Source organism: Chelonia mydas, chromosome 9, assembly GCF_015237465.2.
Source record: "Chelonia mydas isolate rCheMyd1 chromosome 9, rCheMyd1.pri.v2, whole genome shotgun sequence".
Taxonomy (NCBI): Eukaryota; Metazoa; Chordata; order Testudines; family Cheloniidae; genus Chelonia; species Chelonia mydas.
In genome coordinates, this window is record NC_057855.1 from 77,670,037 (window position 1) to 77,688,090 (window position 18,054).

Here is an 18,054-nt window from a genome sequence, read left to right on the forward strand (position 1 = left end):
ATGGCAGCAGGGTGAAAGAAATACGATGTTCAAAAAGGGACTTGCTTCAAAAACTACCACCACGTAAGCTCACGTTCTGGAAGAGCAGAGGGCGCTGGAGGTCAGGACTAAGGCACGTTAGCAGAGCTGCAAGGTGTGCTTGCAGGGAAAGGGGGCAGAGCCCATGACTGGAACAGCAGCCGGTGCTGAAGATCAGACTGAGGTGCACTAGCAGAGGTGCTCTGGAACAGCAGAGAGATTAGCATGCATTAGAACAGCTCCGGAGCACCGTCTCTTCACACATCTGGTACTAAATCCAATCCCTCCTGAGCACTGGTCACCCAGGGTTTGTTTTATATTTCAAATAAGAAAACAAAGTATTACTGCCATCAGGTTGTTCTGTAGCATCAGGAGCCAAGAGCATTATGTAATTGCTCTCAATAACCCAAAACTTTCTGTTTCTCCCATACAGATTCTGACTTGCTTGAGTCAGGCGCTGTTTACGAACCCAGGCAGCTCTCTGCAGCATACTTTCTCACGTGCTGTTCAGCACAAGGGGGTTGTTGGAGACACGTGTGTGCCTCAGGGCACCACTATTTCTGCAAGTGGAAACCAAATTCTACAAAGAAAAGCATCTCTTGCTGGGAACGTTACATGTAAATAGATAATTACTTAACCTCCACATGTCAGCTCCTGTGGTAAAGAGAATCACTTTTCTGGCTCAGGTTAGTTCACGTTAGATGCAAGCCTCTGGGACAGAGGATTTAATCTTTATAATCCTTCACAATCAGAAGGCTGAATAGGAAAAGTCCAGCGGACTTTGCCCCCAATTACAACCAAGTAACCCCATTTTATTAAGGCTCACACAGATGGAGCTAAACAAAGAGCAAAGCACTATGCTCTCACTCACTATTTGTTTATAGCATTGGCAATTCCCATATCATCTCCAGTTTCAAATGCCAAAAACATTCTCCCTTTACACTGAAATTTTCCACCCTAGAGCTCAACCAAAAAGAGAACTCATTTGGAAAGGTTAAGCAAAGTCTATTCCCCCTGTCTGAAGCATTCAAAGCTGTGAAAAAAATACCCAACCCCAAAACAAACCTTTTTACAGCAGAAAAAATTAAGAGTCTTTTCTCATGAAAGACACAGATTTTCTTTAATTAGCACAAATAACTAAAAGGGAAAAAAAAGCCTGAACTTTCTCAAGCCAAAACTTGCCAAGTGACTAGTCCTCATTGAGGTGTGGCGTGCTGGTCAGCTGGCTAAAACCCATCAAGAAACTGACTATTGGAGTTATAAAGAAATCTGTCAAGTTCAGAGTAAAGACACTATTTATGAGGCTATGAAATAAATAATACTCATACTAAACTATATAAGTCCTTCTGCTTTATTTCATGGAGTTCTGTAAGACACAATCCCGTAGCCATTAGTCAGGAAACCCACAGAGTTCAACAATGGGAGTTTTGCATCAGTTAGGACTACAGATTCAGGCTTAAATGACCAGAGTTTTCACTGTGTGGCATGTAGAAAGACAATGTGATATCAATAGAGTTGTTATACGTTTAAATGAGTGATCAATATGTCCAGCAATTAAAAATGTAGATTGCTCTCTTTTTAGGAGTATTTTGCAACTCTAAAAAAACAGTCACCAAAAAAAAATCAGGGTTTTTGATTCTGAAAAATATAGTCCCCTTAGTTTGAAACACCTTCTTCCCCGGCCCTTGCGGAAAAAAATAAGGCAAGTAAATACAGAAAACTTCCACTAAGGTCACGATTTTCATATGTATTGTGCTGTATTAATTCCACTGTCCTGCATTTTCTGAGGGGTGGCATAGACGCCACATGGCTCTCACTGCAAGCCTTCTGCAGAGATGTGGCTCACTAATTTCTGCTTCCACTGTATTGCATACAGGGAAAGTGACGTGAGGGGTGAAAACAGCTTCACTGAACCATCTGTGTGAACCATCAGCTTCTCTGAACCACTGTAGAAAATAGACTGAATACAGTACATATCAATGGCCTGGCTTTTGCCCAGCAGGCACCCCCAAGGGTCAAAGGAAGGTCCAGTCTTTATTTATATCATATATGCTAACATCTTCCATGCAGCCACAAGACAGTCATATGAAGGGGTGGAAAGTGTTACAGCTCTTGCCAGGTGAGACATTAAACTAAGCTCCCGGCTGCCCACTGATCTGGACAGTCACTAGGGAAGCTATAGATCTGAGGGAATTTACTGGAAGAGTTAGCAATAACTTTTGCACTCTCCTCTCAGCGTCTGAGCTAGCGCCAGGCACAGAACAATTGCTTTGTCCCCCCGCCCCGCAAAAGTCACCACCCCCAGAATCTCATCTGCTGATGCCCCAGACTTCCCCCAACAAATAACCCCAATATTTCAATCGACTGCAATAACCACTTTGTACACACATGCCAGGGAGGGGGTGGGGGCGATTACTTTTGATTTTAATTAACATTTTCCCCAACACAGCATGTCCAGCCAGAACTTGGTGCATGTCCAACCAGCAGACAACCCACAAGAATGGCATCTGAGCCAACGAGAACCTCGAATAGACCTTTCGCTTGCCCATCACGCCACAAACACAGCTCCCTATCAGTGAAGCACAGTAGCAAAAATATTCATCTAATTTATGGGTAATCGGACCCCAGCCTCCCCCAGCATGGAGAGACAAGGTCCCCGAACCTTCCTGCACTAACCTTTACACAAGCCGCCTTTAAGTTACAGTGACTCAATCCTTACAGGACAACAGCAGGTGTAGCAGGGGCTCAGGGTTCACTCTCACTCGCAAACAATCTCTGCTTTCAATCAGGTCAGCACAGGGCTGAAAGGCAGGAGAAAGGGATGGAGATGGAAGACAGACACCAGCAGCCAGCAGGGGTAGGCACATCAGTGTGTATTCAGTGGCATATTGCTCTCTGACAGAGGGGCAAGAACCATATCTTTTTTACAGGTCTCTATTTAGTCTTCCTTTATTTTGATAAGTCCCTAGCTCACATGGCTTAAATAGCCCCAAGAGTACACGCCATACATACCAAAGGATCCATAGACTTATAAAATAGCCACCAGTATTAACAACTTGTTTTCCTATTGCAACTTGCCCTTTTCAGCTAGGATCTCAAAGTGCTCTGCAAACATCTGTGAACTGAAGCTTCACACTCCTCACCCCTGTGTGGTAGGGGAAGGTTTTATTCAATTTAAAGATGGGGAAACTGAGGAAGAGAAATAAAAAAAAATCTCAGTCTTCACAAACATCCACTAATTACGGTGCCCTGTTTTTGAGTGCCCAATTCAAGACATCCAAGGCCTGATTTACAGAGAGATGCAAAATGAAGAGAAATTTTGAAGATTTAGCAGTGGCCAAGTTACACATAAGTAAAGTGATCATATGTCCCATTTCTAGGAGAAGCCCGGGTTTTCAAATGATGTCCCAGGAACGTCTTTCAGGATTTTCATTTCATCAATCAAAACTTTTTGTTTAAAGTAACTACCAAATGTTTGTTCCAGACACATTGCTATACTATGTAGAATTAGCTCTGTGTTTAGCAAGAACAAACAGTCTATTGATATAAGCATGAAGGGTGATGGACAGTGTCGAGTGAGCAAAGACACTCCCACAGCTGTTCTTCTGCTCAGCATGAACGTTAATGCCAACTTGTTCAGCATTTTATGATAAGCTCACTGAAAATACTAAGTTACTGGGAAAAAAATCCTCCACTCAGAAATATGCATGTGTCACTATGGAGTCAGAAGCTGGCCGCAGTGACACCCACACACATTATAAAAAAAAAAAGTGTACTTTGTGTTTTGAATGACTATTTTCTGACCCCAAAAATTTTTGCCACAAGAATGTCCCCACTTTTGATCTTGGAAATATGGTCATTAAATACCTAAGTCAATGGCAGAGTTGAGACTCAAGCTGAGGTCTCCTGACTCCCAGCCCCTACTCTAATACCTGGACAATGCCCGTAAGAATATTCAGAATCCAACCAGCTCATTCCATAACCCTGACAGTCACACACCTTGTGATAATGGGCTTTCCTATAGGACAGGAGAGAACATCATTTTTTTTAAAGTTTCTAACTAAAAATAAATAAATAAAGGCTTTTGTGGGTGCTTAATAATTGTTAACCCAGCAACCTGCCCTGGTTTCTTTCCATGTCAGAGCAACTTTGTATTCTCAGCCCAACTGAGTCACAGCTTCTTATGTGTCCCTCACAGCTCTTTTAGTCTGCTCCAAATGACCTGTATGAAGACCCAGGTAATAGGCAGGCAGCATTACCAAGTAATTAAAGGAGGACACCTGAATTCAGGACTCAGGAGTTCTACTCCCAGCTCTACCACTGATTCATTATGTGACCTTGATCAAGTCACTTGATCTCTGCATGTGCCTGTTTGTCCACATTTGAAAGGGACTTGACAAATATGCTCCTTCATGATGGAGGACAGATCTCAAAGTAGCTTGGGTTTTGGTTTCGACTTTTTTTAAGCATTATAAAATTCAGTTTTTGCTGACCAATCTTTTTCTGAAGGACTCTATGGATGACTGGAAAATTAGGTAGGTTTGTAATACCAGATAACAAGGATGTGAATCCTAATGGATGGAAAAGGCATGTAGATTTTACTTTTGTTGTGTTACGCAGTCTCACTTTGGCGTGAGTTTGTTTTCTTGAAACCCCTTTAACTAGAACACCTGACAAACAGTTGGAAGAAAAGCTCTCTTTGTTAAAGATTCAGTCCCCACAGCTACTGGTAGAGACCTGTGGCAACTCCCTATCCGCATCCAAATGAGACCTTCAGCAAAATCAGGAAGACAAAACTGATCATACTAAAAATTAATAAGCCAGCACTTTAAAAAAAATGGAAAATCAAATATAGAACACACATAGTTTATGCAGCAGAAAGCAGCAAAACAGGGCAATAGGGCATAGACAGGTGATTTTTTTTTCACCTGCTTGCCTTAAAAACAGGGATAATATAACTTGCACAGGAATGTGTTGAGAGGCTTAGTTAATGTTTATCAGGTGCTAGGAAATCCTTAGCAGAGCAGCGCCATAGAAGGGCAAAGAATTATTAGAATCTTTTATTATTAGCAATAGCAGCATATCTCACATGGCAAACATATAGAGAAAGTCCTGCGCTATTTACAGCCCAATGACAGACCCAATCCTAGGGCATTGCTTAACTCTGTCCTGCAATCCGCACCTCTAGAATGACCATCCCAAACACCAAGGCTTTAAATAAAAGCTCTGCCCCAGGGAGTACACTTAATAAAGGTACAAACTCCCTTTGTGCCCTTTCCAATTTTCTATTGGATTTTCTCCTGCACAGCTCTGCAGCTCCAGCTGCTTCTTCAGAGCTTTCACAAAACAGAAAAAACAGGAGATCGCTGGGAAACCCAAATCACGCCAACAAAACGTGTACATCTGGCAGGGCTGCTGAGAATGATCCAGGAAAGGTTAGTGTGTTACAAAGGGCCATAAACACAGGAAACACCCGCATAGTGCACAGAATCCAGTTAGTCGACTACATGATGGCTCGTCCCTGCTAGTGCTTGGCCACATATGCCTCTGATGGCCAAAGCATTCTGATCCACTACAAAATACACAGGGAACAGAGAGACTTTTGTCTTTCCAGCTTTCATGAGCAAAAGACATGGAATAAACATTATCAATCTACCTGTACATTTTAACACATAGTTCTAATGTCCTGGGAAGATCCCAGCCATGTCCCTGAGCAGGATTTTGAATTAACTAACAGTGAGCAGTCTGCATCCAGAGAATCCATGTCAGATCTACTGAGCTCACTATAGGCTAGGCCAGGATTTTGGGAGTTTAATCTGTGCATCATGAATTACCCACACATAATCGCTATCCTATCTCAATGCTTGAAAACTTGAGGAGCTTTTGGTCATGTGGGATGGAATATTAATTAATAAATAATTTAGCAAGAGCAACACAGGACTGAGGTAACAGAGGACTGCAGGTCACAAGTGAGGTGCACCAGCAAAGTTGCATGAAATGCCAGATCCAGGACATAGCAGGGGCCTGCAGGTCAGGACTGAGGTGTAGCATCCTAGGAGTAGAGACATGAAACTTTTATGGCACCTGCTCACCACTCTGCTTTTCTTGCCATCATTGCTAGCAGCCTCTTGCTTTCAGGGGCACCACAAAAGGTATCTGAAATGAGCCCACATAATTCATAGCTTTCCTTCAACAGCCTGGCATATTCATGAGAAATCCAGTCATTGCCAGAGATGTTTATAAGAATGATGCAAGCTTCTAGGTGACGGGAAGCCTGCAGGAACACGTCAGGCAGAATCCAGCTCTTGTGTAAGTGGACCCAATTCCACTGATGTCAATAGTTACACCAGAGCTGAATTTGGGCCATTTGCATTGCTGCTCACACCCTTTGGAAATAGAAGAAAAGTCTGCGGGAGCTGCAGAAATCAGATTATTTTTATACAAGCATTATTTACAGAAAATTCTTTAGACATGCCCCCTCCCCCCCACAACTCAGATGGTTTCTATAGGACACAAGAGGAGTACAGTATTTCCTTACTAGAGGGTATGCTGGCAGGAAGGCCACTGGGCACTATCTGATGGGAACATGCTGCCACTCAGTGGCTGTATTTAGAAATGCAATGACTCTCAGATACCCTGGAAAAGGGCTGGGCTGGCTTTGTCCATGGAACCTCCCTAGTCTAAAGTAAAACAAGAACTAAAGTTAGAGGAAGAAAATGGACCACAGAATTTTTTATTTTATTTTTTGAGAGAGGAACCTTTACTCTGATTGTTTTGAGACTGAAACAGCAATGTTGCTCCAAACCCAGAACAATGCTGGGTTATATGGGGTCTTTATTTGCTTTGCCTTGCCTTCCTCCAAGCACTCAAAAGGATTCTAATGAAAATTAGATTAAAAAACCCCTTGTTTCTGGGTTTCAAATTCACCAGCAAAGTTTCATCCAAAACCAAATTTTCAAAGTCAAGTTATAAAGCTCTTGACAAAAAAAAAAGAAAAGAAAAGAAATCCTTTCCACTTTTAAATCATAAAAGCACCCCCAGGCTGATAAGTGCAAGCCCAGCTGCCATGAATGAGAAAATTTCTGCACCCCATAACACACTCGCCTGGTCCCTATTCCTCACAGGGTGCCTCTTCCCCAGGAATCTCCCACAGAGAGAGCGGGCGGGATGCCAGGCCACAAGGGTTACTTTGCTGATTGCAAGCCTGCATTGTTTAGGGCTTCTGTCTCCGTCACTGCAAAGAATTCAGAAGCCCTGAGAAAGAAAATATGCAGCAACCACATCCCAGCTTTCTTGGCTGCCTTTGTTTGTCTCCTTAAAGAGGGACTGAATTGTGGGGAGAGGGAGGTTTTAAATGAGCGTGCTGTATAAATGACTACGCCATCAGTTTATAATCCCCAGACAGTAACACAATATGAAGGTTCCAGGCTTGAAAGGAACCAGTAATTACAACATAAGAGAAATTCAGCAGTTCCTGCTGAGATCTGAACTTCAGTTTCTGCATGCCTCTTGCAGAAGTTGATGGCATCAACACAGTCCCCTGCTCAGCCTTAGGTGGGAGTGGTAGCATCAGTTACCACAGGAGAAACAGAACTTCAGTCTCAGGACTGGGCAAGTAAAGTGCTTTCCAGTTCACATGAAGGAAGGAGACAAAAAGCAGCAAGACAGTGAGGGTCTGAATGCCCTCCTCTTTCCTACCTGCTGCTGCCCTCCCCTGCTCTCATCCCTGGTGGCAGCAGGTAGTAGAGTCATAAGCTCTCTAGGCCTGGGACTGACACTTGTGTGTTTGTACAGCACCTAGCACAATGGGGCACAACTACAATATAAATCATAAAAGGTAGCAACTTTGGGCTGTTTAAGGGAGCTGAAAATACTAGTTGAAGCCATTTGCTCTAGGTAAATGCAGAGAGGGAAATGTTTAACTAGAGATCAGCTGGAAGCAATAACCACAGTGATGCGGGATATGTAATACATTATTAACGTGATTTTTGCTTTCGCTCCACCCATGCTGCATGGGTAACAGCCTCTTTCACATTCTCTTCCCACTCATCTTTACCACACTCTCTGCTGTTTCCTCCCTGCATATTTACACACTTTCAAACTGTAAGCCCTTTGAGGCGGAGCCCTTATCATCAGATTTCAGAGTAACAGCCGTGTTAGTCTGTATTCGTAAAAAGAAAAGGAGTACTTGTGGCACCTTAGAGACTAACCAGTTTATTTGAGCATGAGCTTTCGTGAGCTACAGCTCACTTCATCGGATGCATAGCATATCGTGGAAACTGCAGAAGACATTATATACACACAGAGACCATGAAACAAAACTTCCTCCCACCTCACTCCCCCGCTGGCAACAGCTTATCTAAAGTGATCCTCAAGTAGAGCCATTTCCAGCACAAATCCAGGTTTTCTCACCCTTTCCCCCCCCCCCCCCCCCCACACACACATATACAAACTCACTCTCCTGCTGGCAACAGCCCATCCCCCTTTGAAACCCCTCTTTATAATGCGCATGATAATCAAGGTGGGTCACCTCCAGCACTAATCCAGGTTTTCTCACCCCCCCCCCCCCCCACAGTGTCTGCAAAGGGCCTCACATGCCATTAAGGCCACAAACAATGGTGACCCGCATGTGAAAAAATGGTGAATCCAACCACTACAAGTTGGAGGCTCACATGCGAGTCTAATGCTGTTCCTTGGAGATGGTGTTTAATCCATAGCCGACACATTTCTTCAGCCTAGGGATACCTTGGGCCATCCGCTGACACCAACCCTTTGCACCACATAGATGAAAGCTCAGCCCTTGTGCGGTGCACAGAGCAGCAGAGCATTCAAGAGCACTGAGAAATCCCACATGTGGAGAAGTTGGCTCCTGTTCCTGAGACTGTGAAACACGCACATTACAACAACAAGAAAATGCTTGTCCCAGGAGACACAGGCTTCTCATTCCAGACTCTCTGCTCAGAGGCATAACAGGGCTTCAAAGAGCCCACAAACACCTGCCACAGGACATGCTTCATGGGGGAAGAGCAATAGGGGCTGGCTATCCTGCAGGTGAATCAGATCAGGGAGCTCCTGGCTTCTTATCAGCCTTTCCCAGCCGTATCAGATGCAGTAAATTACTCCCTCCAGTTAGCTCATGTAAACAAACTACCACAGTACAAAGTACCACAGTAATAAGCAACAAGAGCCAGGGAGCTTTACATGTCCAGCAGATCTGGGACTATAACCTATATCTGCCAGCTTCTAGCCTCTTGCTCTATCCTGCAGACATAGGGTGACCGGATGTCCCAATTTTATAGGGACAGTCACGCTATTCTGCGCTTTGTTTTATATAGTCTCCTATTACCCCTCACCCTCTGTCCCCATTTTTCACACTTGCTATCTGGTCACCTGAAGTAGGCCTCACTTTGCAGCCCCTGGGTAACCACTTGTTCTGCCTGATTGTGTAATAGAGCACGATCCAAATTACTGCATGGCATAAGCGGTGGCAGGTGTCAAATAGAACTCAGTTTGGTTTGGGGTATCCGTTTTCTTCAGGTTGCCCAACCTATCCAACTCTGGCTTACACAGAGTCTACCACATCTTTTGTAAATAGAAAAAAATAGGGCCACTCTGTTCACTAGGTGCTCAGATTCCACAGAGATGGGCCCGGGAAAGGCAGAAAGTAGTAGAGACAGATAGTTCTCTAGAGCAAAGGAATACAGCTGATCATTCAACTAAAATGATCATTAACTTAGAGTAATAAACAGGGAAAAGGTTAGGCAAAGGGAACAATGGTCATTTTGAGACCCTAACCATTGACCGACTCAGCACCGAGTTTTATTGTGCTATTACATACCCATGCTGCAGCAGAACAAGCCTCTTCCCCACGGCCCCCAAAGTGGAACAACTGTAAGCACAGGGTTAGAATAAGGGGGAGAAATGCAGTGGAGCAGCTGGCTCAGCAGCGAAACAACAGGCCCAAAGTCAGCATCAAGTTCTGTTCCACAGGCTTTTAGTTATGATAAAACAAAAAAGTGGTTTTGCCTTCCCAGAAAACACCAGGCGGGGTAGAGCCCAACCCTGTAACAGCTGGGCACGGGGCTCCCTTCCCATTATTTAGGGGTTGGTTTGTTTGTTTTAAATAGTGTTTCCTGCAAACCCTCCAAGAGCCTGACTGGGCCTTCAGTCCCCAGATGTGCCTCATTATTCCACCCTGTACACCTCTGTGAGGTCTAAGCAGGGAGTTAATTCCCTGCATGCTGTAGGACCTCTGTATAGCAATACAAGAATAGTCCAGGCTATAAAGTCTCAACTCCATACACAGAGGTTGAGCTGTGCAGCTTCACAGGCCTGAAACTAAGAAACCCAGAATAGACAGAGAGATTCAAAAGTGGCTAATGATTTTGGGTGCCCCTCCTGAGACACGTTGGAGGGGCCTGAGTTTCAGAAAGTGCTCAACACTTGCTCTCTGAAAACCAGGCCCCCTTTCAGGCATCTTAAGGTAGGCACCAATGATGGAGGCGGCCCCCCAAATCACCAGTCACTTTTGAATGTCTTGGCCCTGTTTGAGCATATGCCCCAAAGATGGCAACAAGTCAAGATGAACTTACCACACAGCAGGGACATATCTCCGCTTCCTCGGGGTCTGGGCGGGTATGAGAACATATGTATTTTCCGGCTCCATTGCTCTCACAGGGCAGAATGCATCGGTCTCTCTTCAGTTCTGGTCTGTGGTGTTCAACCTGCCAGGCTGGATCATCTCTTCTCTCCCATTCACCTCCGGGTCTGCGTTTCAGATGAGCAGGGCCATTAAAGATGAATATGTTAGCACTGCTGGGAAGTCCATTCCCAATAACAATGCTCCCTCTGCACCAGACACAATCCTCAGTGAAGATGATAGCACTCAGACGATGCTTCAAGACTCTCATGGGTTTGATTTTTATTGTCCGTTCAGGGAAAAGTTCTTCTGAGGTGGGTGGACACTCATCTGCTATTAATGCAGAGTCAAGCTCTTCTTCGGGATTAGATGCATTGCACCTCGTGCAGAAAAAGCCACAGAGACCTTCTTCACCTCGAACTACAGGGTCAAAACATAGGACCTTATCATTCTGACCTGGAGTAAAAGACAGCTTCCTCCTGTGCTTAGCATTCTTCGGATCCATGGCCCACGAATGGAGATTACCACTTGATTAAAGGGGCACTAGCAAGATAAAAAACAGATATTTAGCAATCGTTCTTCTCTGTGTTAGTGAAAAACACCTGGCAATGCTTCTTTAGATCTGTTTGCTTTACTGTGCTGCTTGCTCCTTATTTCCATTTCTCTCAGCTTGGACAGGGACACTACGTTATCTGTGGTACTGTGGAGTGCAGTCCACTCAACTGAGACTCAGAGTTCTATTCCTGGCTCCACCACTGGTCTGCTGGGTGACCTCGAGCAAGTCATTTCACTGCTCTGTGCCTCAGTTTCCCCCGTCTGTAAAATAGGGACAAGGGTACTGATGTCCTTTGCAAAGGGCCTTGAGCCCTACCGATGGAAAGTGCTATAGAGATAGGTATTATATGCTCCCCTTATTGTTCTAGCAGAGCACCTCACAACATACAATATATTTATTAAACACCCTGTGAGGTAGGGCAGTCCCATTATCCTCATTTTACAACTGGAAAACTAAGGCACAGACAGGTTAAGGCCACTCGGGAATTCTGGAAAGGAACAGGAACTTGAGCCCAAGTCCAAGACTAGCACCTAATCACTGGACCTTCCTTCCTATCCACTGGCTGTTCAGTTAGCTTTACCTTCTGGTTTTCTCAGTGCTCCTGGTGCTTGTACTGCAAACACTGCAGGGGAACAAGTCTCTTTTCACTTTTTTTTTTTTTTAAATCATGAAAAATACATCACTATCAAAACAGCCAAACCCACAAAACCTAAAGTAGTTGGTAAGAGTCACTTTTATGGATGTTCTCACATCCTTGTTACTTTCAAACCTTGCAGAGACCCTTGTTGGGGCAATTAGGCCCCAATCCTATAAGACAGACCTAATGAGCTGTCCCTGCACAGCCCCACTGACTTCAGTAGAACTCCACACAGTCATAAGCATTCACCTGCACAGATCCAGCTGCAAGTCTGCCGACATAAGCCCCAATTCCAGAAACACTTTTGCACATAAGTAACTTTACTCACAGGAGTAAACCTTGCTCTCTTTCTAGAATGGAAAATTAGTTACAAAGTAAGGACATGTGCAAACCATAAGCCTGCCTCTTGAAAATCAGGCAGTAAGTGCTTCACAGAGTATTTAAAATATGAAAACAAAAACAGAGCTCATAAGAATTCTTAAATAGAGAAACAAAGCAGCAACAACCTATATCACCATTCTCTCCATTGCAAAGTACACAAACCACCAACCAATCAAATTCAAGTTTATTGCTTCTTTTTTTAATTAAAGAATCCTGTGAATGGTGGGTTTTGGTTCGGTTTTAGATTTACCATGTAAAGCACAGGTTGCCTGGCTTTCAGAGGTGGGGAGCTCTAGTGTTTTAAGATAGGTGCTCTTGTATGTGTTGAAACATAAAATGAGTAGTAATAAATATGATTGATAGCGTTCTCGCAACATTATTTCCCATCTATTTGAGATTATCTCATCTTTGGGAGACAGGCCATTTCTTTATGGTCACAATTCCCATGTTCCCTTCTACTTGGGTTTAACGCTGTACATGTCTTATTTACAATACAGAATTCCTCCTACCTCTTAGAGAAAGCCAGCATTTCAGAGCATGTTCTGTGCACTAGCAAGGTGAAGAAGCTCAGGGAGTAAAAGGGTGTTGGGAGTGGTCCTGTTGAGGCATATTCCACCTGGATGCTGTTGAAAGTTCTCTTTCATTCCATCAGACACACAAACACACACACAACCCAGAATATGGTATGTCAGGTCTATAACACACACATGCAAGAGGAAAGTTAACCTAAAATAGATAATAATTGCCTCTCTAGCTTGCAGTGTTAGCAGAGATACCTAGGGGTTTGAATGAGCCACAGAGACCAAACTCCATCTCCAGCGGGTCCTGTATCAAGTATGAAGCATGTTGGTGTGGAGGAAACTTGCACAACTGTTGCCCATCTTGCATCTCTCTTGCAGACAGAGGATTTCAATCTCCAGGGCTTTTATTCACATAGAGCTCCCTTCCACTGCTCCAAAATACAAGCCCACACAAACATCAGATTGAGCCAAAACAGAAGGCCTGGGAATTCCATGGGTGTGTAGCAGTGCCAGAAGTACCAACAATTTAACAACCTCCTACTATTTATTTTGCTGCATGACTCAAGAACTATCTAGTTATATCTATCTATCTACTACTATACACACACGCTCACTCAAATTGGCTGAGTTTGGAATAATGAAACTATACTGTCCATATGGGTAAATGCATTTTTTTTTTTTAAAGATTTATATTCTCTCCAGGATTTTGTCAGTTTTCCCTTTATTTCTAACCCTCAGATGCCCTCAGTCATGTTCACACACACTCCAGAGACATAAGGTTGGACACAGCTCTCTCTAGACCCTGTCACTGCTGCTGCTGCTGCTGGACTAGCCAGAGAGAATTGCTAGGGGGCATTGTCTTGTTCTACCTCTGTGGAGTGAAATCATCCACTTACTAGCTCCCCACCACATCATTCCTCCTCCTGTGCTTCAACTCTTAGACTGCTCCATGCTTTGATCAGACACATTCTGCCTGATGACAGGACTGCATGTAACCTGTATTCTCCTGAATCCAGCTTGCCAGTTCCTACTCACCTTATCGGTCCGTGGAACAACTCCATCCATAGCCATCCTCCAGCAGGATAATGCTTCCTAAAGTGAGCACCCCAGCTGAGAGAGGCCAGGGACACAGCATCACACCCGGTAGGAGGGGGCAGAGCCTTTGTTCCAAGGAGAATACAGACAGCATAAGGATTTAGCAGTCCCAGGCTTGACTTCAACCTCCTGCTGTTGCTGCCATTTCCTCAGTCACCTATGAAAAAAGGCAAAGGTCGATGAGATTCTGCAGTTTTAATTCAGCTTTATCTGCAGACTTATCACAGCCTCCTTCCTCCCAGAATTCCCCCAGATGGGGATTTTGAGTCTTCTGGGCAGGTTTCTTTTCCATTATTAATTTTTGGCTCCCCTGCCAGGGACATCCCAGTCACCTGGGGAGAGACCCAGCCTGAAGAGAAGGGCTTCAGAGAAAAAGGGGAATCTGAAATCAGGCGTTAACTGGAAAGAGGCTAGTGATTAACACCAGAGTTGCATCCAGGAATTTAATCCTTTGGAGAAGAAAAGTTTCCTTTCAAACAACGTTCCTACTGCACTTCCCAAAAAGAGCCCGGGGAGAACCTCAGTATCCAGGCTGTAGCATACCCTCTGACATTCATGACTGCAAGCAGCCGGCTGAGGGCAAAACGGTTCTCCCCTTTGCCTGCCCGGTTACTGGGCTGCCACCCTTCTAACTCAGAGGTCGGCAACCTATGGCGAGCTGATTTTTAGTGGCACTCTGCTGCCAGCTTGTGGTTCTGGCCACTGGCCCCGCTCAGCCCGCTGCCAGACGGGGTCTCGGCCGCCGGCCCCTTGCCAGACGGGGTCTCGGCCGCCGGCCCCTTGCCAGACGGGGTCTCGGCCGCCGGCCCCTTGCCAGACGGGGTCTCGGCCGCCGGCCCCTTGCCAGACCGCAGCCTGCCTGGATGAAAGGAACCTCTCTCTCCCAAAAGAAGATAATGTATTTACAGGCATTGGAAAACTCAGCAAGGAAAAGCAAGGGCAAGGCTCACACTAAACTGATAAGATCTGCATTTTAATTTAATTTTAAATGAAGCTTCTTAAACGTTTTAAAAACCTTATTTACTTTACAGACAACAATAGTTCAGTTATATAATACAGACTTATAGAGGGAGGCCTTCTAAAAATGTTAAAATGTACTGCTGGCACGCAAAACCATAAATCATGGTAAATAAATGAAGACTTGGCACACCACTTCTGAAAGGTTGCCGACCCCTGCTCTAACTCTTGGCTGGAAACTGCTCTGGGGCACCTGGAACACAGGAAGGGAGGTGAGAGAGGCGCTGCTGAACTAGAACCCCGGGTCTGCCCGCCAGGTCTGGAGAGTTCAGAATTTCAGGCCCCGGCCCCATCCCCTATCAGGGGCTCCGGCAAGAAGCCTGCATTCCCCCAGGTCTGAGCTGGCTCTGTGCTTGGCGCGGAGAGCCCCGCCGCACCCTCCAGGAAAACGTGAACCCTTCAACCCCCTTCCTCGGCAGCCAAGAGGGGGCATTATCTCAAGGGGTGAGCGACAGACTTCCAGCCTTTTCTTTTCCATCTACCCCACCATGAAGTCCTCCAAGCAGATGCTAATAACCAAAGCGCCCCTGGCGCTCCCCGAAATACGACCTGCAGCGGGTGGAGCTTCCCAGCGGCAGGCCGCTGGAATCAGAGCCGAGGGCAAGCCCCTGCCCCTGGGGCCTCTCCCCTGCGGCTCCCGCAGAGACCCCGGAGGAGCCAACCTTGCGCCTTTGCAAGAGCAGCGGATCCCGGCTGCCGCAGCCGGGTTCCTCCCGCCCCCTGCGCCGCTGCCCGGAGCGGCGCTGGCAGGTCGCCGCTGAGGGATGCGCGGCCCCGCGGCGCCTTCTCACCGCCCGCGGTCCGGCCATCGGCCTCCGGCGCCTGGCTGCATCTTCGCCCCGCGCTGCTCCCAGGCAGGGGCTTCCCCGCTCAGCTGCCAGCCGCGGGAGCAGCCGCGGACGGGCTGGGGTCCCCCCGCCCTGCCATGACATCACCCTTCCCGGCTGCCACACGCCTACCTGGGGGAAGCCGTACACCGGGGGGGGGGGGGGGGAGAGAGGAGGAGGAGAGCTTAACCCTTTCCTGCCCCGGCCGGGGAGGAGGGCTGCTGCTGGGCTCTCAGCGGCCCAGTTTTGCCACTGACTCGCTCGAGGGCAAGTAGCACAACCGCCTTCGGCCTCATCTTCCCCGTCTGTAAAAGGGGTCTGCTGCTGGCGTGCAGCGCGCTGAAGGGGAAGCCTTGGAGCAGGGCCGGGCCTTACTGCCCCCTGGCTCTCATGGAGGGGAGCTACTTCCTAGTACAAAAAGCTCAGACCGCTTCAGCTGGGGCAGCTCATAGCCCTCAGGGGTCTGGGTTAGCCCAGCTTGCTAGGTGGAGATGTTGATCCTAAATCCCAGCCACCGCTGCTGGAAGGGGTGGAATATGGCTGTGGGGAAAATCCCCGGGTAGGTTGCCTCCTGGCCAGCGCTCCCTGCTCCCCAAACCATCTTATCACAAGATGCCTCCAGGCACAAGGGGCAGAATTCTTGCTGCCACAGCAAGTCTGCCAGGGGAAAAGCCCCATTGGGATTCACCTGGTGGACCTGCAGAACACTCCCAAGTCCTGGGTCCCAGAGTGAGGGAAGAGGATCCAGCACTGCACTTAGATCTGGCTTCAGGGATTGACATACCTACCTTCTGCTGCTTTGGAGAGCAAGAGACTACTTGGATCCAGAATGCAAACAATGTTCTCTATAACAGAGGACTGTGCTACCCTTAGCTCCAAGGCCAGATTCTCAACTTTAAGCTACCTATGCACCTCCTATGTTCTGGGGTGGAGTCAGAGCCCAATGTAAATTAGAGCAGCCTCTGTACTGCTCTAATTTACACTGAATCTGTCCACAGCCCCCAAGAGTGTATTCCAGGGGGGAAATCTGCTAATTTAGATCTCATCATGTTGTCAGAGCAGCATACGTTACACCTCAGCACAGCAGAGCCTTAGGTCCCAAGGCTGAGGACCTGGGTTCTCCCACATGACAATGCAAAGCACAACTGCTAGGTCACTTGGCTGACCCACAAGCTCCTACTAGAAGAGTTTGTTTAAAAGGTGGAACACACATGCACACTCCACACCCTTCGTGTTATCTCCCATTAGAATTGAGACAGAAAAGTCCAATTAGATCATTAACCCCTGTCAATACAAACCTGCCCCAGGTAGTGCATTCCTAAGGGTTTTGTCTGGTCCAAACATGAATAACTCCCTCAGTGAGAACTATGTTCCCTGGTTCTGGTCCAATTGACCTCATTGTGACCTAAATTTTCCTTTGCTCACTCTCATCACTTTCTTTCTACTAATTGAAACCCCCCTGAAAGGGACACAGTCAACTTAGAGTTAGACTCTAAAAAGGGGTTAATTTTTGACCAGCTCTACCTTCGAGCAAAAGGGCAATTGAGGGTGGAGGGGGAGTGCTGAAAATATGTTCTGGTTTTTGGCCAGCTCTAGCTTGAAGTAGTTTCAGGTCTATCAATACCCTTATGCCCCTCCAAAACCCTTGCGGGTTTGACAGTCACATTTTCCTATTTTTTAAAATGCTTTTCCCTCTGCACTGTAGCAGCGGGAGAGACTCTCACAAACAACTGATAGTACGAGGCAAAAATGACAAGCTAACTCACTACACAGGGAAACTAGTGAAGCTGTCAATACCCAATCTGCTAACAAGTTCAAAAAGCGGAAAACTGAAAATGAGAGAATGACACTGCTCTGGGATCTTTCTGTTCTGGTCATACCAGGTGTCACTTGTAACAACAGTAAGTGCAAACTTTCAGAATTTTCGCTTGCATTTTGTTTTCACTCACTTGTGAATTTCTCAGAAATTTTCCTCGGGCGCTGAAACATCACATGCTTGGTAGCAGGCCAAAGGTAAATGGGTTAGAAAATATTTCAGTCCCCAACCTGAAAACTGCCTATCTTAAAGAATTATTCAGATTTGTTTTGGGAAAACATACGATGTGGGGTGACAGGTTTCAGAGTAACAGCCGTGTTAGTCTGTATTCGCAAAAAGAAAAGGAGTACTTATGGCACCTTAGAGACTAACCAATTGATTTGAACATGAGCTTTCGTGAGCTGTAGCTCACGAAAGCTCATGCTCAAATCAATTGGTTAGTCTCTAAGGTGCCACAAGTACTCCTTTTCTTGATGTGGGGTGAGATTTTCAAAGCTTTCTGCAGGATTTTAACCACACAACTCCCTCTACAATGGATGAGTGTAGT

The 18,054-nt window shown here is 46.1% G+C and overlaps 1 protein-coding gene across 3 annotated transcripts in view; it reads right to left on the reverse strand.

Annotated features, from left to right (window-relative positions):
- The window catches only part of STARD8 (StAR related lipid transfer domain containing 8), a 145,666-nt gene extending 129,698 nt beyond the window's left edge, over nt 1–15,968 (reverse strand). The window contains exons 1-3 of one of the 3 annotated variants that reach the window (XM_043521749.1): nt 15,824–15,968; nt 13,788–14,004; nt 10,611–11,200 (exon numbers count right to left, since the gene is read on the reverse strand). In XM_043521749.1, the coding sequence (XP_043377684.1) occupies nt 10,611–11,162 (552 nt within the window). In that variant the 5' untranslated portion in view covers nt 11,163–11,200; nt 13,788–14,004; nt 15,824–15,968. Of the gene's footprint in view, nt 1–10,610; nt 11,201–13,787; nt 14,005–15,526; nt 15,770–15,823 lie in introns of those variants that run through there. The other 2 variants (XM_037908775.2, XM_043521750.1) reach the window with 2 other exon arrangements.
- Nucleotides 15,969–18,054: the final 2,086 nt, after the last annotated feature.